The sequence below is a fragment of the Hermetia illucens genome, chromosome 3, assembly GCF_905115235.1.
Source record: "Hermetia illucens chromosome 3, iHerIll2.2.curated.20191125, whole genome shotgun sequence".
NCBI lineage: Eukaryota > Metazoa > Arthropoda > Insecta > Diptera > Stratiomyidae > Hermetia > Hermetia illucens.
In genome coordinates this window covers 155,634,065-155,657,555 of record NC_051851.1, presented here as the reverse complement: position 1 = coordinate 155,657,555, position 23,491 = coordinate 155,634,065, and the positions used below count along the sequence as shown (strand labels likewise).

General features: G+C 45.0%; 1 protein-coding gene across 1 annotated transcript in view; it reads right to left on the bottom strand.

Annotated features, from left to right (window-relative positions):
- Window positions 1-23,491, bottom strand: part of LOC119652819 (irregular chiasm C-roughest protein) — a 626,589-nt gene that overhangs the window by 30,402 nt on the left and 572,696 nt on the right. Inside the window, exons 16-18 of the mRNA XM_038057146.1 lie at window positions 17,831-18,012; window positions 17,006-17,199; window positions 4,736-4,850 (exon numbers count right to left, since the gene is read on the bottom strand). Of these exons, the coding sequence (XP_037913074.1) occupies window positions 4,736-4,850; window positions 17,006-17,199; window positions 17,831-18,012 (491 nt within the window). The remainder of the gene's footprint in view (window positions 1-4,735; window positions 4,851-17,005; window positions 17,200-17,830; window positions 18,013-23,491) is intronic.

Below are 23,491 nucleotides of genomic sequence, written 5' to 3'. Positions count from 1 at the left end.
TTCTGACAAGAAAAGTTTGGTGTGTCTAGCAGCATTAAGGCCTCCCCACCGGTCATTATGGGAAGCTTGTTCCCAGTTTTTGATAGAAGCATCAGCCAATGCTACCGACACCCGAATTGCTGGTTCCGGCCCGGGCATGGGGAAAATTGAAGCCTCTCGAGATTTTATTTCCCTCTACACCATAATGATCAGGTAACCAGATTAAATCCACCGTGTTGAATCTAGACACAGAGTTCAATCGGTTTCTACATTCCTGAACGTTTTATGAAGTAATCACAGTACTACTCAACGCCCTTGATGCAGCTTGACTAAATTGCGATGCGCCTGCTCTTCAACCGCTCGTCAATCATCCAGTTTGTCGCCCTTAGGATCGCATACACTTCAGCCTGAAAGACCGTTGTGTATTTTCCCAAAGGAAAGCCCACTTCTCGTTTTTATTCGAGAGCTAGACTTCTACTCCAGAACCGTTTTCTGTCTTTGAGTCATCGGTGTAGAAGATGTCAGTATATCCTGACATGCATTCTTCTGGTTCGTCTCAGTTTTCTCTCCGTTTCAAGATAACATCATATCTCCTGCTAAACAGATGCATGGGGATTTGAGAATCAGAAGGCATTGCGAGAACTAGACTTTGGTATGAAGACTACCATCACCTTCTGCCAAAAGGAAGGCCCCGAGCAAGACATGCTCGAAAAAATTTCGGTTTTCCTTTCCTTATTAAGGACTCCACACAACCTGGAAGTCTCTCTTTCATCTGCCAGGTCCGCACAGTACGCTCTAAAAGAGTCTTGTTTCGAACGTTTTACGAGCCTCTTATATTCACACTGTGAGTTCCGGAAATTTAGCCAGTCTTCATCTTTTTTGCTTTTGCAAGCACGATTTAGAAGTCGTCTGGTTGATTTCCTGAGCCACTGTAGTTCGGTTCCAACATGGAACTATTGTACAATGCTGGTCTAGGGAAATAGGACAAGCCTTTTCAAAGCACTCGAAAAGCGTGCCGTTTAGAGTTGCCAATTGATCCTCTATCGCAAAGGAGTTCTCAGTCGTCTAGGGAGCTCCACTTTGTCACCAAGAAGTTCATTGAATTGTGTCCAACCCATTTTCTTAGGATTCCGTGTTTGTATTACAGACTGTCGGTTAGCAGTAGTTAGATTAAATTCTAAGTAGCGGTGATCTGAGGGTGAGACTTCATCTAGTACTCGCCAGTTTCTAATAAACTCTAACAACTTTGAAGTGCAGATTGTTAGGTTAATTACTTCACTTTTTCTTGTGCCGAAGAACATAGGGGCGCACCTTACGCTTGCCGTCATCAGGCCAGCTGAAGTGATCAAATCAAACAGCTTCTTTCCTCTAGGATTGCAATTGATACTGCCTCAACAAATATGCTGAGCGTTCGCATCACAACCTATTAAAAGTTCAAGGCCACTTGATTCTGCATACACTACCAGATCCCTTAGTTCTTGCGTCGGCGGAGGACACAAAGAATGATAGTAGTAAGTAAGCAGAGGAAGCTATGACTCCTCTTGCCATTAACCTGGTATTGTAAGTTGACCGGAACAATGTCTTGGGAACAGAATTATCTCAGCATGGTTGCCTCTAACAATTTTGACATCAGAACACAAGCCCTCGGTCTCGAGGACCTTTCATCGAATAAGATTCTAGTCCCCTTGATTGATCCAATGCCACAGATCCTGTAAAAAGTAACCCATGGCTCTTGAACCAGAAATATATAAGGACAGTCCTGCAACTTTCTCAGCTTCCGTTTTTCCGGGTACAGGCGGAGGAGGAGGTTCTGACAGCAAATCTGTAGTTCTTTCTCCTTTGCGGCTAAAGTTTTCCTCTGACGAGCCTTCCTCCCTCGTATTTTAGAAGAGTTAGGTAACAGTGTCATCTATATGCCGGCCGTAGTCAGATTTCCAGTTCCTCTCATTAAGGGAGTTGCTGTACTATCCTTTTTGGCTGACTGCGCCGTAGACACCGGGTGTAGGTTTTCACTGAAGTGGGGAGCCTGTCTTCCACAGATTTCTCCATGGTGGAACATGAATTAGGTGAGGCTTCCAAAATCCGATCTCACAGTCGCGAGTGGATTCGAAGTCTATGACTTCTTACCACTTGGACATCAAGTTAATGGTAGCAAGGCATACGGTGGAAGAGGGACATACCATAACGGTGGGCAATCTGGATGTTATAAAGAGGATGCGGAAACCTCACCTTTTAGATGTAGTGGAAAGCATATATATCATCAAAGAAGGAAGGCGGGTAACCTTAAATAACGATCAAAGAAACTGTGCAACGACCCTGGTAAAAAGGTATGCAGTAGATAATAAAAAAGAGTAGGGGGGAATATGGGATTCATTATTCGGTTGGCCTGATATTTTATCAAAATCCCCGCCCCGGCGACATCTGAGCTCTAGAAAGCGGAGAGCTGGGACCCAACACTGTGGCTCAGTGAATTCTTTAATCGGGTTATTCAGGAGGGAAGAACATCATCTGACTGGCAAGAAGGTACCACAGTTCCAATATGGAAAAAGAAAGGTAGTCCAGCGAAATGTTCCAATTACAGTCTGACGCGGTTACTTTCCCAAACGATGAAGATTTTTGAACGTATTCTTGACAACCGTATTCGCAAAATCATTGAAATAACCGTGAATCAAGCTGGGTTTGTCAAGAACTGCGGAAATACTGACGCAATACACGTTGTGCGGTTACTCATGGAGAAACACCGTGAGAAGCGTCGCCCTTTTTACATTGCATTTCTGGATCTAGAGAAAGCGTTTGACCTTGTGCCACACGAACTAATCTGGTATGATTTACGACAACACTTAGTGCCAGAAGAACTCGTGCGCTGGGTTCAATTGCTCTACCACAGTCCGAAAAGTAAAATTCGAAGTATGGCGGGTGTATCAAAACCGCTTCGTGTCTCTGTTGGTGCTCATCAAGGAAGCGTCCTCTCACCACTCCTTTTTGTTCTTGTTATGGGCATCGTCACACGGGACATCCAACGTCCAGCGCGCTACACACTGCTTTATGCAGATGATGTTTTCATAGGCACAATCACTGCCAACTGTCAACGCTATCAGCCAATGGAGAACTGTGTTATGAAATTGCTTCACGCATTAGCGCAACTTGGATGAAGTGGCATTCCACAACTGGTGCTCTTTGTGATCGACGTATTAACGAACGTCTCAAATCTAAAATTTACCGCAATGTTGTCCGTCCTGTCGTCCTCTATGGTTTTGAGTGTTGGCCGACTATAGATGATAATGAACGGCGTCTTGCGGTAATGGAGACGAAGATGTTGCATTGGACTAGTGGCGTGGCACATTTTGATCACATCCGAAATGAGGATATCTGTGATCGTTATGGATTTGCACCGACCGTGTAAAAATTGCGAGAGTGACGTCTTCGATGGTATGGTCACGTAATTCGCGCTAACGAGAATTCACTTGCCAAGTTTGGTCTGAACATTGATGTCGATGGTAAACGGCCAAAAGACTAGCCGAAACAACGGTGGCTCCATACGCTGGATGGGGATTTAAAAGCCTCGAGATTGCATCCAGATCAGGCATTTGATAGAACCAAATTACGAATCCGATCACGACGAGCCGACCCCGCTTGTGGGCGGGACAAAGGCTGAAGAAAAAGAAGAAGATTAGGTAGGTTTGAAATATTGTCTCATTGATTGCAATCTGCAAAATTTTGAGTTTTCCTTCAGAAACTCACGAAATCGGTCATTCTGATCGCCTGAATGTATAATTTGTTGACAATAATCTCTTCGCTAATCGAAGGCTAGTTCTGCTGTTGCGATCGAGGCTAGTTCATTTCACCAGTTAGAAGAGGAGGACAACCGGAAAATGAGGTTGATCAGACGATAGGAGTTCTAACCGAGATTTATGGATGTTTTGTTTGAAGGACTTTAGGGACTCATATGGGGAGCCGGATGCGCAGACAAGGGGGGGAGGGGAGGAGGTTTATGCAAGTTGGAGGTGGGACTAGTGGACTATTTTACGTGGTGGTTGGAATTTAAGTCGACACATGGGTAAACCTTCCATGGTTGCTGATGGTAGTTTTCCGTTAGGAGGAAAGGATCTTGGTGATTGTAGTTGTCTACATTTTGTTAGTAGCTCTTAACTAGTCTAACAAAGTGTGGTTCTAATTGTTGTCACCACTCGGTATACTCTTGAATGCGTTGCTGAAGACGAATGGAAGGCATTCGTTTGAAATATTTGGTTATTACGCAATTTTGAATAGTTTCGTGAGAGTTGATTTACGTTGGGTGACCTTGTCACTGATTCAGATTGAAGTTAAGGTCAAGTTTTCATAGCAACGTGGGTCTTGAATACTCCATCCATAAAGTAAGTTTTAGATTTCATTGATTGAGCCCACGTTGGGCGTCATTTTTAATAAAGCAAAAATCCATTACAAATTGCGATTCAGATGCACGGTAGATATCAAATTTATTTTCTTTTACTCTGTTTGGTGAATTAATATTTCTCGAATCATCTTCGATATGGAGTTGGATTATGGACAAAGTAAAAACAGAAAACTCAACCCCAAAACTCACCCCTTGCAAACGAACATTAAAAATCTCTCGTACAATCGGAAAAATCATGAAAATAAAATTCCAAGGTTCCAACTCAAATCCACAAATCATAAAATCCCGATGCCATCTTTCTTTTAAATATTTACTTTGCTCAATGCTTATAAATCTAACAATTATTCTAATCCATAAAAATACCGAATTGTGATGGTATCACATCTGGATCTCGTTCATCCTCGATGATATCATCTGTCGATGATTTCGTTTTTATGTCTGTATGTTGCCATCGTGGTTTTTCCATGTTGCCGCCCTTCTATCATTTCCATTTGTTTGTTGTTTGATTTTGTTGGGATTATTTATTTCGAGGTCGACACCAGATTATTTTCGTTGATGTCAATTCAGGGTGAGAGCGGTGGTGAGGTGAAGGACATCCAGCCAAAGCAAATCATGGTAAGTTGAGATTCCAGTCGTAGAGTAAATATGGGAAGAGAAAAGAATAAAATGTAAGGTTGTGCTAAAGTGATTGATATATTCTAATAGGGCAAAAGGTTTTCTAAACAGTTCATATATTTTTAGAGCTATCAAAAGAATGAAGAGAACTCGTCCTCAGAAGGGGAACTAAACCCTTCATTCACGGAAGTGAAAAAACCTTCTAATCAGAGTCAGTTAATATATTTTTAGAATTAGCCACAATTTGACTTTAGTTCGACCTAACTAAAGTTAAATTGTGGTCGATAAAATAGCTATATAGTACCTGAAAAAATAGTTGAGAATTCTTGAAATATACTACCTATTGAAGTTCTCCGAACTCTTCCAAAATCAATGAATAAGAGGAAGCGATAACGAGCTAAAGCTTCAATTTTTCGGGTTACTTCCTATTCATCATCAATGGCGCAAAAACCGGTATCCTGTCTAGGTCTGCCTTAATAAGGAACTGCAGGCATCCCAGTTTTGCGCCGAGGTCCACCAATTCAGTATCCCTAAAAGTTATCTGGGGCCACCATCGCTCCATCTCAGGCAGGGTCTGCCTCGTCTACTTTTTCCACCATAGATATTGCCCTTATAGATTTCGTCGTTATATAGGCTACGGAATCGTGCATCCTCATGCAGGGGGTCAAAAATTCCCTTATAGACTTTCCGGGTGGGATCATCTTCATCCATACGGATTAAGTGACCCGCCCACCGTAACCTATTGAGCCGGATTTTATCCACAACCGGACGGTCATGGTATCGCTCATAGATTTCGTCATTGTGTAGGCTACGGAATCGTCCATCCTCATGTAGGGAGCCAAAAATTCTTCGGAGGATTCTTCTCTCGAACGAGGCCAAGAGTTCGCAATTTTTCTTGCTAAGAACCCTAGTCCCCAAGGAATACATGAGGGCTGGCAAGATCATTGTCTTGTACAGTAAGAGGTTTGACCCAATGGTGAGACGTTTTGGGCGGAGCAGAGAAATAGGCTCTGTTGGCTGCCAACAACCGTGCGCGGATTTCATCATCGTAGCTGTTATCGGTTGTGATTTTCGACCTTAGGTAAGAGGAATTATCAACGGTCTCAAAGTTGTATTCTCCTATCCTGAAGGCAGTTTGTACGTCTCGGATTGTTCTTCCCATGATGTCGATATCGTCAGCATAGGCCAGTAGTTGGGTGGGCTTAAAGAGGGTAGTACTCGTTGCATTCATCTTAGCATCACGGATCACTTTCCCCAGGGCCAGGTGATAGGGCATCCCCTTGTCATAGACCGTTGTTGATGTCGAATGGTCTTGAAAGTGATCCTGCTGCTTTTGTCTGGCCTCGCACATTGGTCAGGGTTAACCTTGTCAGTCTTATCACTTCCTTCTAATGTGCCATTTTAAACCCTGATCACAAGATACCGTGTGATTTAAAACGCAAAAGATTTAAAAAGGCCTCATTCTGCTTCAATTTGGTCTACCTACGGGTGGGCGGTTAGAAAACATGTAGTTAGGACTTATCTGACTCCTCTACTTTGAAGTAATACTATTAGCGCTGCCCGCTTTTCTAATATAATCTAGGTGACTGTTCAACATTAGGCAACTCAACAACGAAACTTTAAGCTTGGGAGCCGCATATTTGCGAGTAAGGAGCGTTCACCAGGGGTAGGTATCGGGTAGGTAGGTATCAGTGGCCGCTCCGAGGAGCCCAATTAGCGCTTTGGTGCGCCGTTTTGATGCCTCAAACTCCTAAGACCGTGACAGTTGTTATAGGAACAGGGAAGCGGAGTCCAGCTGGCTCGGATCTTTAGAGCCAGCCCGTAGCATTCACGAAGGAAAGCAGCTCTCCGACCCTGTAACTAGAAATCTCACTGAGGTCCCCAAAGAATGGTTTACCCAGTGTCCGCAGCCTGACTCGAGCCAGAGCCGGGCAATCGCAGAGAAAGTGCATGAGGGTTTCCCTTCCTTCTCCGCAGCTTCGGCAATGCGAGTTGTAGGGTAAGCCGAGCCTAGCGGCATGGTCCCCTATGGGCCAGTGCCCCGTGCAGACCGCCGTAATCTTGAATGCATTTACACGCGTCTGGCACAGGAGCTCTCGTGATCGGGCTATGTTATAAGCGGGCCAAATTCTCCTTGATTTGGCACAGCTTGTAAGCCTTCGCCATCTCAGGCCCGCGGCTGCTAGGTAGTGCGAGTAGACTCGGCCCCCGACAGCCGCCAGCGGAACACCGACTGTGTTCCCCGAGCGACTGCCAAGAGCAGAGCCTTGCCTGGTCAAACCGTCAGCCCGCGTTCACCAGAGGCTTAGAGAAAATCCCGGCAGCAGCGATCGAGAGGGGATGAATAGACAAGTTCGGACCGCTTAAGGGAGGCGATTCGCAAAAGTGAAAGGAGTTGCTTCAAACAGTTGTGCGAAGATGCTGATATAAACCGTTGGGGTGGGGCTTACAGGGTCGTAATTAATAAGCTATGAAGATCGCTCCAGGAGATCTGTCCGCGCCTTCTGAAAAAAACTGTTGCAACGCTGTTCCCTCACCGCAAAAACAGCGGATGGCAAACTGTGGTGGAGGTCAACGAATGCGAGATACCTCCAGTTACCGAGGAGATGCTGTAGGGAATATGTGGCAGGATCGGCGATAACAAGGCTCTAGATTTCGTCACCACCTTCGAGGCGTGCCCAGCAGAAGGAATATTCCTTCCCCTATGGAAAAAGCGAACCCAATAATCCACGTGGAGATCCAGCATCATATCATCTGATCTGCCTGCTGGATACACTGAGGAAGATGATGGAGACAGTTATCGACAATAGACCGTAACTCATCGTTGAAAGTGGTAATAGCCTGTAGCAACGTCATTATGGGTTTCAAGAGGCCTACTCTATAGTGGATGTAATAAGCACGATGGTGAGCCAGGCAAAAATCGCACTGAAATCTGCTGCGCGGTGTTGCCATTGGAAGTCAAAATTGCATTCAATTCTTCAACTTGGGGCGAATTAAAGGCGCGTTTACTGACATGACTTTCCCGGAAATTTGGCGAGCCAAGTATAGAATTACCTCTCAGAGAAAACCCTCTGATACCGGCGGATGAGGGTCCTAAAGACTATATTGCCAGAGGGGGGGAGGGTACCACAAGGCTGGGTAATGGGTTCTTTGCTGAGGGTCATGTCATGTTTCAAAAGACACATTGTCATGGAAATAAAAATTTCTGAATTGTCAGCTTTATATTTTTGAGGAGGTGGCTGCGTGGCCAATGGGCAGCTTGGTCTTTAGCATGTGAATTTTGAATACTTTGAAACCTTTAGTTTCAAATAAGACCCTTACCCTGGTGGCCGGCCTAGTCAGGGTGGACATTCTTCCCGGACTACTCGCGGAACCAAGATGTGAACTCTGTTATCAAAAAAACAAATAAACTGACGAGATAAGAAGAGGTGGTGATGCCAGCCGTATCATCGGAGGACGAGCTGTTGGCATCTGAACGGCCGACTGTAGCCGTCGAGAACAGTACAATCGGTGTGAGCCGAAGCACCGCTATGGTAAAATAAACCGCAGGGACTTCTCGAAGCGAAACGGTGGACGGACTAGTGGCTTCCGTCCTGGAATCCCCTGTCGTCAAGCTGGGTATAGCTTGTACCCAATCGACGGTCAAGTATTCAAGAACAAACTCCCCGGTGCGCAAATTGGCAAGATTGGCACGACAAATGAACTGGAATTAAAGGTCAGGGCTCTAGAAAAAGCCTTCGGCACCACCTTCAAAGTCATGTCCGCTGCTAAATATAGCAAGATAACACTGCCACCGTGGTGGAATGACGACTTTTCCAGCCTCAGGAAATTGACTAGGGAAATCTTCAACATCTGCAACAGGCATAAATATCGGTAGGTATACGAGGACTGCTTGATGAAGTACAAGTCGGCCATCAAGACTGCCGAGAGGTGGTATTGGTTGGGCTATTCTCAGAACATCGAAAGCACTAGCAAATCCACAAAGATCAGGAAGATTCTGTCCAAGGAACATAAGAGCGCATTCTTTTTTAAAAAGTTGGAAGGCTCCTGGACGGAATCTTCTGGTGAAACCTTGGAGCTGTTGGTTTAGATGCACTTTCCCAACAGTGAGGAGGGCTGTGATTCAGAGCCTTGCTTGAAGGGTTTGTAACCAAATCAGCCGTACGAGACTATTAAATCAAAGATCGGCTGGGCCGATCCCACATACATCTCCGGGTCAAGATGGCATAATGGCAGTCATGCTGCATAAGCAGCCGTGGTTTGTCGAGATTTACCGGAGCTGTATCTTTTTAGGATACGTACCACAGTCCTGGAGACGCGCACAAGGAGTTTTCATGCCGAAAGCGGGCAGGCGCGCCCATGAGTTTCGTGTTGAAGACCCTAGAGTGCGTCCTGGACATCCGCTTATGGGCGATTATGGGGAGAACGCCTTTCTCTAAGTTCCAGCCTGCCTACCTGAAGGGAAAATCCAGAGAAATGTTCTCCACGAAGTATTTGGCACGGTTGAGTGGTGACTGCAGACAAACAGTATACCTAACTGTTGCTGGGCTACTAAGGACTTTTGCTCATCGACAGCATCTTCTAGGCTGGTTGAGCAGTGCAGAAATGTGCTGAACAGAGTGGACGACACACTCAAGGTCACAGTACTCTGGGTTCTCGTAAATAGGAACATAGAGGGGAATAAGCAGACTGACGGATTGGCCAAGTGGGACTCTGCTCTTGGCAGTCCTTCGGCGAGTATAGTCAGTAAACTCGCTGGCGATTGTCAAGGGCGGAATTTACTCACACTACTTAGCAGCAGCGGCCCTCAGGTGGTGAAGGCTCACCACCTGTGCCAAGTCAAGGAGGATTTGGGCCGCTCACAACATAGCCCGATCACCGGAGCGCCTGTGCCAGACGCGTGCAAAGACATAGAATATTACGGCCGTCTGCACGGGAGACTGGCACATAGGGGACCATGCCGCCAGGCTCGACAAACTGTACAATTCGCATTGCCGGAGTTGCGGAGAAAAGGGGGAAACCCTCATGCACTTTCTCTGCGATTGAACAGCTCTAGCTGGAGTCAGGCTACTGACACTGGGTAAACCATTCGTTGGGGACCTCGGGGAGATTCCTAGATGAAGGGTGGTAGAAGTGCTTTCCTTCGTGAATGCTAAGGGCTGGCTGTGAAAATCCGAGCTGGTTGGACTCTGCCTTCCTGCTCTCATAACCGCAGTCATGGTCTTAGGAGTTTGTGTCATCAAAACGGCGCACACAATGCTAATTGGATTCCTTGGAGCGGCCACTAATACCTACCTATATTTTTGAGAGCTTTTGTATCTAAAAACTTTTAATTTATGGGATTTCTCATGAAGGTGGATTAAGGAAGGATACTAAATTTCATTTCATAAATTTCTTGAATTGTCTCACTGGGCTTTTTTTGGTAAAAGCTTCCACATAAGTTGGATAAATGGCTCCCATTGGCGGAGTATGTAGAGTTCATAGAATTACAGTCATTTTTGTTACAATCCTAAAGCTTCCATCAATGCTCCCGTAAATTTCAATAAAAACGCAATCATTCCTAACGAAAAAAATAATTCAAAGGGACAAAAGTCAAGATGTTCCTTTGTATCACTTTTTGATTACGAATACTCGAGGGAAAATGTGGTACGACAAAACTAAAGGATATCCTCTTCGGGGCGACTGTAACCTCACAATGGAATGCATACTTTGTAGGAATCAAGTCTGTATCTTTTGTCGTTCCATCTGCATAGTTTCAATCGTTATCTCGAACGAATAAGATTCTTTCTTGTCATCCGTTTCACTTTGTTTCCATACTTTTGATATGAAAAGGACAACTTTGATGGATATGACTTCTGCAGAGAAAATCGTATGTCCTTGTCTCCGTCTGCACATGTTTGTGTGTATTGTGAAAACAATTTTTGTAACATTTGAGAATCTGTCGGAAGAAATAAAATCTGAAAAAAGGAATTGGTAGAAACTGTGCTCGACAATTCAACTTTCTTGGCGTAACTGCCAGTTAAAAGTTGTTCCTTTTTATTTCCAACGGAAAGGAGAGAATTTCCCCGGAAAGTTTTTCAGTTTAAGTAAAAACTAGTTCTACGTGAATATTGTTAAAAGTTGTTTTGGCGAAATTGCAGTTTTTATTCTAAATTCATTATTTTGGTTAGTTGCGATTTGTTTTGACTAGTTGAGAACATAATGTCAGGTTGTTGGAGATACTTGGGTAATTTGATGTTAACATTTTCTGGGGAAAGGAGTTGTTTAATTTTAGATATTCTGATTTTGATAAAATCGTAAATCTGAAATAAATTTTGGGGTTATTTATCTCGTAGAAAAGGGACCAAACAGTGCACTGTAGGATAGACTGATACGGAATATAGCTCCTTAGATCCAACCTGTCACTCTCTGAAGGTGATATGTCTCTCTTTGATATGTGATCCTCCAGGAGCCGAGCCTCTCGTCTACGAAGACCGTTAGTGAGTGGTCTAGATTGGGGTGTGGAAAACCATCTCTCTCAAACCAGGGTGTCGTGTGAACCCTACCCATTGGATAGTTTGCTGTCGGAAGTAACTGACTGTATTCGAGCGAAGGCACACTTATATTCGGTCACCTCAGTGAGTAAGTTTGACTTTATCGTGCTACGGGGGGCTATGGCTCGGCGGCCTCCTAACTCCCATACTCGTGGGAATAACAACAAACAAGTTGGATCCTGTACCGTACACGAACTGACCCACTAGGCGAGGGCACATCTCCGAAACATAGGAAGCCAGGTGATTAAACTCCAAAAGGGAGAAGTTGAGGCATCAAGCACTGGGTTTAAGGTCAAGATTGACTTACTGCAAGGACTACAACCAACAAAGGCCACTGCTCAAAAAGCAGGAACAAGCAAAGTCAAGTCTGAGATCAGGCCTCAGTGGCACAAGTTCTATATGGTACCTATGTTATGTGAAGGAAACCCTGAAACCAGAAAAGGGCCTTAAGAGCGCAGACCTAAGCCATCATTATCGGAGCGACGGAGATTAGTGGCCATCCAGGAATGCTCATTAAAGAAACGTAAACCACAACCCAAGAGGGGGAAATCCCGGGTAGGTCAGGGGTGAAAGCAGAAGTCGGGAAGCCTAAACATGCTAATACGGTCAAGGGCTTTCCACTGGCCATATTGCCAAAAACGAGCAAATACTCATTCGTGAGGAGCAGAGAGGCTATAGAAGACCTTGTCGCCAGGCAAATGTGCAAGGGATAAAGTGCGAAGCTTGTATTTATCGGGATACGCTTTCGACTAGGTCACATATTGATGGACTTCGCTGTGGAGGACTCTGCGCAGAGGCTTAGGATTATAGTCTCTAAATGCCAGGCTGGGAAGGAGCAGACTCGTTCGCATGTGCTGGGGATGATGTACTGGGAGCACCCATGGTCACAGTGTTTCTTCCTAAAGTCACAGCACTAGAGACGGAAGATCTTATGGTACTTCAAAAGCACCGTGGACGGCAAGGGTAAATTCTTCACGATCGGGATTAATGATTGATCCCTGGAGGCAAACAAACGTCGTGCCATATCAACTATAGATTTGGCAACACAATTGTCCACGTACACAAGGAAAAACTGAGGACAGACAGACAGGAGTCTCAATTACAGGAAGTCACCTGTGTACTGGTGGGCGGCTGAAAGTACAATTCTACGAAGGAGTTGCTGTAGACTTCGTCGGGTTGCATAGCGTTCAAGAGGCCAAGGTGAGGTAACGGTGAAAAATCAACTCTGCACGAAATTAATAGGCAGAAGGCACGGTGCTGGCAAGAACTAAGCAACGACGTAAACAAGGAGCCATGGGGCCTCACTTCTAAGTTGGTTTCCAAAAATTCGGTGGCCGTCGATCATCCTGTTCCATGGAAGCTGTGAAGATGGAAGAAATCGTGCATGCATTTTTCCTGACCACTCCAGTCGAGGTCATGCTGTCGATGGGAGGGGTGGTACTGAGGAATGCCCACTCTTCACAGTAAAGGAACTAGAATTGGCGATTCTGTCTATGAAGGACAAAAAGCACGAGGACCGGATGGTATTCCCAACGCTGTGCTGAATCAATTTTGCAAGTATAAGCCAAACTGGCTACTCAGCGCTTTCCACACATGTTTGAGAGTGTATGTTTTCCCTCGTATTGGAAGGTTATGAGTTTAGCGCTGGTAAGCATGGAAAAAGGTAAACCCGTCAGCATACCATCATCCGAGTACGTTGAACACAGCGAGAGAGGTGCTTGTGGAGCTCATGAAGTCAAGACTGACTGACGCAATACATGCTGCAGGTACTGCCACATACTTGAGCACTGGAAAACCATTTCTGTATTTCAAGGAACGCCTTATAAGTCTTCTTCGACTCAAGATGCCTGAAAATCATATTTTGTCGGGTACGAGGATTATGTTGCGGCACTTGTTGCCATGCGTACGGTTGAACAAGCTCAGCAAACTGGTAATACGGTGAGTTAGCAGATGGATAGCTGAACATGGATTCCCCCTAGCTCTGGAGAACCGTCGCTTATAAAGAGAGAGGCTACACTCTCTGCACATGGCAGCAATCGTGTGAAAGAAAATCGAGACGTAGATGGAGAGTATGGCCGTGGATCAATCAAAAACACGGTGCGGTTAATTATTACCTAACCACCGCCAACAACCGCTCTTCGGCCACGGATATTTTCAGTCTTACCTGCACACAATTGGGAAATTACGGCTACCTTACTGCATTTACTGTGAAGATGTGGTGGTTGATGCCTGGCTCCAGTCTTTTCTCCTGCGAGAGGCGAGGCCACCATTGTCTGTCAACAGAGTGCCATCAGATAACAAGATAAAACTCATGCTGCAGGGCGAGCACTCAAGGCACTCTTAAGACGAAAAATATGGAAATGGAGAGATACCAGGGTAGCTGAGGCTCCTTGAATCATGACGGTTGCGCTCCTGGCCTGAGGTAATTTGTCAAACGGTTGCCAGTTAGTGTTGTCGACGCAAGGTGGAGTATTTTAGCTAGCAGTCTGTCTGAAGAAGAAGAAGTTTCACAGTAGTAAAAAGTAAAAGTCAAACTGGGAGAACACGACTGTGGCATACAGTTTAAACCAGAGACTAACTACTTGGTACACTGACGGATTCCTCACAGCAGCGGGGAGTGGATGTAATGTACTTGGAGTCAAAAGGTAAGCACATTAGCATATCCCAGGCAGAAATATACGCCACAAACAGATGTGCCTCCTTTAACCTCCAAAGGATCTGCAGGGGCAGAACATTGCTATTTTATCCGACAGTCAAGCAGCGATTAAGGAACTTATGTCCAAGCAGGTGAACTCTAAAAATTTTGTGGGAATACCTTAAGAGACTGAATACGCTCGGCTCGTATAATATGGTCTGTGTACTGTGGTGTGGGTTGATAGTCAACGGGTAGTATAGGTCCCAGGCCGAAACGTGGACCCACAATGGAGCATAAAACCTGGGAAACACCTGCTGAACCAACACCAACAGCTCTACTACCAAATCCTACTTCCACCTTCATGTGGTGACCGCTGGAAACTCTTTCTTAACGAAAAGCTGCAGATGCAGAAGGATGAAGGCGAGTCTCCCGCGCCTAAAAACGGGAAAAAATTACCAACTGGTCCTCCAGGTTGGGGGTTGGGTAGGGCTGACCACCTTCACAGACGGAAGAAGGACGCTTGGGAGAACCAACAAGTCTGTGAACTCGCAAAGTATAAGGAGCAACCGCACTAGCGCGTAAGTTTTACCAACAAGTCAGCAAAATGTAGCCCTATACACCTCGATGCTCATCCTGCCGAGACAAAGAGAGAAATCTGATTTCCGACAGAATGGGCATATTGCAGTGATGGGCTGAGTATTTGGATGAACTGCTCAACAAACAAAATATCGGCGAGCTGGAGGTCCCGCCAACTGAAGACGACGGACAAATGCTGCCACCACCAAGCATAGAAGAAACAGTCCGCGCAATCTACGGGCTTAAAACCCATAAGTCGCCAGGAGCCGATGGAAGTACTGCCGAATTGGTTAAATATGGAGGCGACCAATTCCACTAAGTGGTTCATTAACTAATGTTCAAGGTGTGGGACAGCGAATCAATGCCTGACGACTGGCGACGAGGCATTATCTGTCTCACACATAAAAATGGAGTATCACACAGTGCAGCAATTATAGAGGTATCACGTTGCTGAGTACCACCTATAAGATATTCTCCTCTATCTTGCTAGGCCAGATAGCCTCATACGCCCAGAACATCATTGGCCCATACCAAAGAGGCTTCATTCCAGGAAAATTAGCAACAGATCAGATTATCTTTCTGTGACAAGCGATGGAAAAACTGTTGGAATTTGGGCATGAGTTGCACCATCTTTTGACTTTGACTTTAAAGCGGCATAGCCAGAGTAAAATTGTACACAGCGATGAGAGAATTCGGTATCCCGACGAAATCAATAAGACCAGCCAGATAAAAGCAGCAGGATTACTCTCGAGACCATTCGACATCAACAACAGTCTACGACAAGGGGATGCTCTATTATGCGTCCTTTTTAACCTGGCCCTGGAAAAAGTGATCCATGATGCTGAGGTAAATACGAGAGGCATCATCCTCTTTAAGTTCACCCAACTACTGGCCTATGCTGACGATATCGACATCACGGAAAGAACGACCCGAGACGTACAAACTGCCTTTATCCAGATCGAGCAGGCGGCGCGAGATTGCACTGGTCAAACGAAAACAATGAAGATAGGAGACTACAACTTTGAGACCTTTGAAAGTTTCTCCAATCTAGGGTCGAAAATCACAACCCATAACAGCTATGAAGATGACATCCGCGCCTATTTCAGTTTTCAAAAACTGTTTCGCTCGAAACGTCTCACCATAGGGTCAAAGCTCTTACTGTACAAGACAATGATCTTGCCAGGCCTCATGTATTCCTCGGAGACTTGGGTTCTTAGAAAGAAAAATTGCGAACTCTTGGCGCGTTCGAGAGAAGAATCCTTCGAAGAATTGTCGGTCCCGTACATGAGGATGGACGATTCCGTAGTCTACATAGGGACGAAATCTATGAGCGATACCACGACCGCCTGGTTGTGGATAAAATCCGGCTTAATAATCTATAATCTATAAGAGTAATATCTGTGGTAGGAAAGGAAGACGAGTCAGACCCTGCCTAAGATGGAACGATGGCGTAGGTCAGGACGCCAGACAGCTTTTAGGGATATCGAATTGGTGGACCTCGGCGCAAAACAAAAGTTCCTTATTAAGGTAGGCCTGAACCGGATACCGGTTGTTGCGCCGTTGATGATGATGATAATCTAGGTTCCTGGTTATGTTGGGTTGGGAGGCAATGAGGCAGTGGATGAACTGGCCAGGAAGGGGGCAGAGTCGCCTCCACAGGGACCAGAATCCTTCTTTGAAATTTGGAAATGGTTTCATGGCTATCACATTGAAGAAGGAAGAGGAACAGCGGAGGGAACTATACCGTGCGAACTTATCGGGAATGGAGCAGTTCAGGGGACGTATGGCGCAGCACGAGCCCAAGCGCGCAAAGGACTGTTTAAAATTCACCACAACCATTCCGGATTTTAGGAGTACTCAATGGCCGCTGTTGACTAAACTGTCACCTGGGGAAGTTGGGGATATCCAAGGACACTCTCTGCAGGTTCAGTGAATTGTATTGTAACCTCCGTACACGTTATGGGACAGTGTCTGGAACTTGTGCGAAGTAGGTCGAGCCATATTTAGAATATTTAGTACATATTTAATACAAGTTGTCGTGTCATGTCAAGTTGAAATACTTGAAGGTAGGGAATATCTCAAAATTCGTGACGTTTATAGGTTTGCTTGACATATTATAGTGATTAGGTAGACTATGACCAGTAATAGGGGCACAATAATTCTTTGAAGACGCAGTGAAATTTCCTTTAACATAATAATAATCTCCTAAAAACACTTTTAAATTTATGCGCCCAATGTGGGTGGATTTTCATTAGAATTCTCAAATCAACTTACCTTGAACGAATCACTTTTCACCGTTTGCTGCAACGTTCCGCACACAGGTCCTTTTGAATTTTGCTGACGATTTCTTTTCAAATTTTGCAAGAATGTCGTGATGAAAATTCTCAATGCGATGACAAGACTGATAACAATAATAGTCAATACGGTGCCCACAAAAACGGGCGATAGTGTCAATGATGCATCACTTTCTGCTTTGCGTTTGCCAGCGGGTTGGTGGATTGATGACGGTTGACACGCGTTGAAATTGAAAAGGAGTACGAAGGCGTGTAAAGAATGAATAAAAACAAAAGCATATACAAAGATGAGAGAGGAATAACCGAGGAGAAAAGAACGTACAAAGAGAATCCATTAGTTAAATGATTGACAAGCGAAAATGACATACTATGTACGATGTGAAAAGTTTTTGAGGGGGTGGAAAAGCTGATGTAGATCAATCAATGAAGATTTACTTCGCAGAGTGAAAGTGTTCTATTTTTTTCAGCTCCAATTTCTTAGGCTACTCAGCTTTATATGTAGCACGCCATTGGAGCTATCTGGAGCTGAAGTATAATTTCGACTCTTATCCGACCGACAAAGTTTCCCTCAGCATTAACGCATGCCGAAAAACAAATAAAAAAACTCAAAAATGACGGAGAAAATACGAAAACATCCCTCAAAAATTATTCACCAACGCCATTGTACACTAATCACTTCGCTGTGCCTAAAGTACCGCAGGAAAGAAGGTGGATCACATGAAATTGATCCGGGGAATAAAGACCGAAAACAAGCGTAGCGCCATATCATCTGAGTATCAACAAAAAAGGATATTTTATCAATCACCTGTCTTAAGCGATGTATAGCCAATTACGAAATCGTGTAGTGCGTAACCAGGACTACGCCCCTTTTGATTGACTGCGTAAATCCTCACTCTCAGCGAATTATTTTCGGTTGTCATCATTGTTGTAAGCGTGTCCAGGTTGTCTAGAATGAATTGCGGCTCTTCGGGATTTGTAACGTTGAATCTGCAAAATATTTGATGAAATAATATTTAATACAGTTGGATGATGGTATTTTGGGAAGATAGATGGATTTGCAGAATAGATACATCAATAGATAATGAGGTGCATTTGTGATGGGAGTAAATACAATAGTAGCGGATTGTACGATTATTTCGGCATAGTAGCGCTCATTAATTTGCCTGGCTTAAATAGGGAATTTCGGGGATTTCAGATGCCAAAAGGCTTTAGTAGCTTGTTATTGAGTATTTTGAAATTGGGTCATCGAACACTTTGTTGCATTCTAAATGAATAGATTATATAGTGTTCGATAAAATAGAGATGAATTTCAAATTAAATCGCTTGAAAATGCAGAGACCAGATATTAGGAAAAACAGCGTGCAATTAGTTTCAGTTAGGTGAAAGCCCTCACGAGAGCATACACGTCATGTTGAACATTGTATCATTTCACAGTGATAAGCTCTCCGGAAGTAAACACTAATTTGGCAACATGTTGATGCTTTTGTCATTCGTAAGTTAGGGCTTCATTATCGCAGGTTTCACTCAGGGTTCCAGCTGCGCGACTTCAATTTATGAACGAAGTTTTCTTATGCAAAAAAGAATCAGGCTTTCTACCCAATTTGGCGGCCTGGTTTGATTATGCTTCAAGTTACACTGAAGAAGGTGCTAATAGGACCAACATACGCCGAGGGTTGCGTGGCCAAGGGGGGGCTTGATCTTTAGTATGCGAACTCTGAATAGCTTGGGCACCTTCAGTTTCAAATAAGACCCTGACTCTGTTGGCCGGGCCAGCCTGGGTGAACACTTTTCCTGGATTACTCATGGAAGCAAGTCATGGACTCAGATTTAAAAATACAAAAAACGACGATAGAAGAAGAGGGGGTGATGCGAGGCACATCATCGGAGGACGAGTTGCTGGCATCTAGCCAGGAGACAGTAGCCGTCGAGAGCAGTACACTCGGTGCCAGCCGTAGCACCGCTGTGCTAAAACCAAACGCAGGGACCTCCCGGAGCGAGGCGGCAGACGGACTAGTGGCTTCAGCATGGAATTCACTGCCGTCAAGCTGGGTGTAGTACCAGACATAGTACCCCTAACCCGAAACCCTCGACGTCGGGAGATACCTCGAAAGTGAAAACCGACAAGAGCGTCGGTCGCCGCAAACCAAATAAGAAGCGAAGGCCAACTGGTGTCCTGCTCAAAAGCTAGTATCAGAAGGCCATCCATATTCACAGCAAAATTACTAAGAATAAGGAGGCCGGTAAATACCAGGCGATTGTTGAGCAATACAACAGCAAGCGCCTGGCAGACGAGTGGAAGACGAAACCCATCCATCTGAAACACAATCGATCTCAAAGCAACACAGCAACATCCTAGATGAAGTACCTCGGGAAATTAGGGTATTCCCCACGGACTACGGCACACGCAAGCTGAACTTCATGAGAAACTTTGCTGTGGACTTTCCAACCAGGGCAAAGTGGGAGACTGGCGGCGTGTTGCAAGGTTATGACTCAGAATTCTTTACCGATGGATCAAAGATGGTCTGTGGAGTCAGCGCGGGGTTTTCTCGAATACACACAGTGTATCCAAGTCGAATGGTCTCCCAGGTTTCGCTAGTGTATTTCAAGTGGAAGTACTGGGGATATTGGAAGTTTCCCGATTGCTGCAGCGAGATTCAAGCCCCAAGCGCAACATAGCTATTCTGACCAACAGCCAAGCGACTATCAAGGCCTTGTACTCAGCTACAAAATCTTCCAGGCTGGTGGGACAGTTTAGAGACGCGCTGAACTGTCAGGGCGGCACGCTCAAAGTCATGGGGCATGGGAACATAGAGGGGAATGAGCGGACTGACGAATTGGCCAGGTGAGGCTCTGCTCTTGGCAGCCCTTCGGTGAATACAGTCGGTGTTTCGCTGGCGGCTGCCAGGGGCAGAGTCTATTCGCACTACCTAGCAGACGCGGGCCTTAGATGGCGAACGCTTACTGGCTGCGCCAAGTTAAGGAGAATTTGGCCCACTTATAACCGATCACGAGAGCTCCTGTGCCAGACGAGTGCAAATGCACTAAAGATTACGCGGTCTGCACGGGGCACTAGCCCATAGGGGACCATGCTGCCAGGCTCGGCCTACCATACAATTCGGATTGTCGAAGTTGCGGAGAAGGAAAGAAAACCTTGATGCACAGAAAGTGCAATTGCCCAGCTCTAGCTAGAGTCAGGCTAGGGACACTGAGTAAAATATTCTTTGGGGACCTCAGAGCGAATTCTAGCTGCAGGGTGGCAGAGCTGCTTTCATTTATGAATGTTACGGGCTGGCTCTGAAGATCCAAGGGGGCTTCACTCTGCCTCCCTGCTCTCTTGACAGCAGTTACGGTCTTAAGAGTTTGTGGCATCAAAACGGCGTACCACAGCCCTAATTGGGCTCCTCAGAGTGGCCACTGATTCATGACTCAATTATCAATGTAGCCTTTAGAGGCTTTAAGAAGTAATCGACCAAATGCCTCCCGCCTGCAGCAATTTCGGGCTTTTGTGAATCTAAGACGTATTTGAGAGGCAGAGTGCGGATAGATTCTTCGTTCAAGAAAACCTTTCTTAGGTATTGTTTGAAGTCTCAAGAAGCCCAGCAGCTGGATGAAATGCAGGGTCGTTTCCTTCTCTGTATCACATTAGTTACATATAGTGCAGACCACTACCCCCATTTTTCTCACGTGGGGAAGCAGCGTCCCGAAAAGAGCCCTACTATAAGGGGGGGGGGGGGGGGGGAAATAGTGCAGGTCCAATGCGGTCCATCCCCTCGGCGTTAAGTGAACAGAGTTTCCACTGAGCCCCGTTTTTTCGGGTAACCGGTTTGTAAACGAGTCCCCACAGGTCTCCATTGACCTGGTCGATCAAATCCTGCCAGAGCAGCGAGTTTCGCTTCAAGTCTGTGAACGCGAGAAATACAGAGAGTAACCCCACCAGTCATGGAAGTTTTACCAAGAAGTCAACAGGGTCAAGAATTATACACCTCGATGCTCATCCTGTCGGAATAAAGAGGCAAATCTGTCTTCCAATCGTTTGGGCATATTGGAACGATTGGTGGACTTTGATTAACTGCCCAACAACCAAAATATCGGCGAGCTGGGGATCCCGCCAACTAAAGATGAGGGACGAATGCGCCTAATACCAAGCATGGAAAAAACACTTTGCGTGATCCATCGGCTTAAGAATCATTAGTCGCCAGGAGACGATGGAATTGTAGGAGGCGACCAACTACATCAAGCGGTTCATCATCTGAAGATGCTGCAGTTGTTGAGCAGCGAATCAATGCCTGACACTTCACTCCAGGCAAGTCAGCGACAGAGCAGATTTTCTCTCTGCGGCAAGCAAGGAAGGCATTATCTTTTTATCGATTTTCAGGCCGCCTATGATAGCACAGCCAGGGTAAAACTGTAAACGGCCATAAGAGAATTCGGTATCCCGACCAAATTGATAAGACTGATTTGGTCGGCTCCGACCAATGTGCGTGCCCAGATAAAAGTAGCAGGTTCGCTTTCGAGATCATTCAATATTAACAACGGTCTAAGAGGCTTTTTAACCTTCGAGAGGTAAAATCCTTTTGATGTCCACCCAATTACTGGCTTATGATGACGATATTGCTGGTATGAGAGGAACAACTCGAAATATACAGCCTACTTTTATCCAAATCAAGCAGGCGGCGAGAGATTTCGGGCTACCTAGTAGTGAAGGCAAGAAGAAGTACATGGTGGCAATCTCGGCACCAAAAACCATGGAACCAACAACATCAAATAGTGTTGATCAAATGAGAACAATAAAGATGGACACTACAATTTTGAGACTGCGTATAACTTCTCATAGCTAGGGTCGAAAATCACAGCCGATAACAGCTACGATGTTGAAATCCGCGCATGAGAGCTTATTTCAGCCTACAATAATTGTTCCGCTCGAAAGGTCAAAGCTTTTACTGTAAAAGACAATTAACTATGCACACCTTATGCATTTTTCGGAGACCTGGGTTCTTCCCTGGAAAAATTGGGAACTCTTGGTCGCTTTCGAGAGAAGAATCCTCCGAAGAAGTTTCGGTCCCCTATATGAGGATGACTGATTTCGTAGCCTATATAACGATGAAATTTATGAGCGACACCATGACCGTCCGGTTGTGGATAAAATCCGGCTCAATAGCTTGCGGTGGGCGGATCACTTAATCCGTGTGGATGAGGATGATCCTGCCCGGAAAGTTTGCAGGGGCCATATCTATGGTAGAAAGAGAATATGTAGCAGACCCTGCCTGGGATGTATCGATGGTGTAGGTTAGGACACCAGGCAACAACACCGGGATACTTGCAGTTTCTTATTAAGGCAGGCCTAGACCGGATACCGGTTGTTGCACCGTTGATAATGATGATTTGACCCCGCAAGCTGCATACCATTTTGTAGCTCCTTTTGTCCTTTAAATTGGTGATAGTGCTGCACTTTTCTTGGATTCCGAGCAATAATAGGGACATCAACCTTTATAATTCTTCAAAATATTTTTCTTAATTTTTTGAGGTCTCTCAAAGCGTCTGTAAGTTTTTTGTTTTTTTTTGGTCCATTGGGCAAGTACTCTGAATTCGCTTGGTGTCATTGTAGATTAACCTCTCTAGGTTCCAAAATAAATCCTTCTTTCCTGACAACATCCGATAATTTTATCTAAAAAGGACCCGTTCCAATTGGAGACATGAATAGCGGCTTATTGGCTATTAATAATTCTTACAACAAGTAGGCCGCCAGCTTGCTGCTTTCCTTAGAAAATTGCTTTTTATGACAAACAAAAAATATAGCGGGGGAGCATTTGTAGCCCTTGGGGCTCAGGAGGAATTTGGTGTGATGTCGTGTTATGAAAAAGGAGAGGCACAAAACGGTGAACTCATTTAGATGAGTCTCTAAAACTGTTGCTATCTAAGGATATACCAAATTATCTCGGTTGAAAATGTAGCCTTCGAGACTGGATACAATTATCCACCTATCTCCAGAGTTTGGCCCTGATTTTGGAATTGGATCCTTTCGGTAGACCCTGTCTTACTTCCTGCTAGATTACAATACTCTCATGTATGTATCAACAGGAACGGCATCCTGTGCTCTTGAAAGTTCAGAAACACAAAATCTTAAAATATATTTTTCGAGAAAGTCCTTCCTTATTTAGATATCTCTGTGACACAATCTTGTCTGGGCTTTTTTGATCCTATTTTAGGAATTGAAGACAAATCTGTTTGTGGGCCGGTGTGATAATTATTTCTCACATTACGTGCATATTTTTAGACTTTTTCCAACGGAACAACCTCTAAATTATGTCTGAATCCGAAGAAAATCCTGTATGGTATACGCTTTCATAAAATGAACTGAATCCAAAAGCGATTATCTCATAAATCGAGTTTCCAGTGATGTTCCTAGCTAAGCTATTTTTTCAGCTCCCCATAATTTTCTGATGAATACAGCATGCCCTTTTAGACT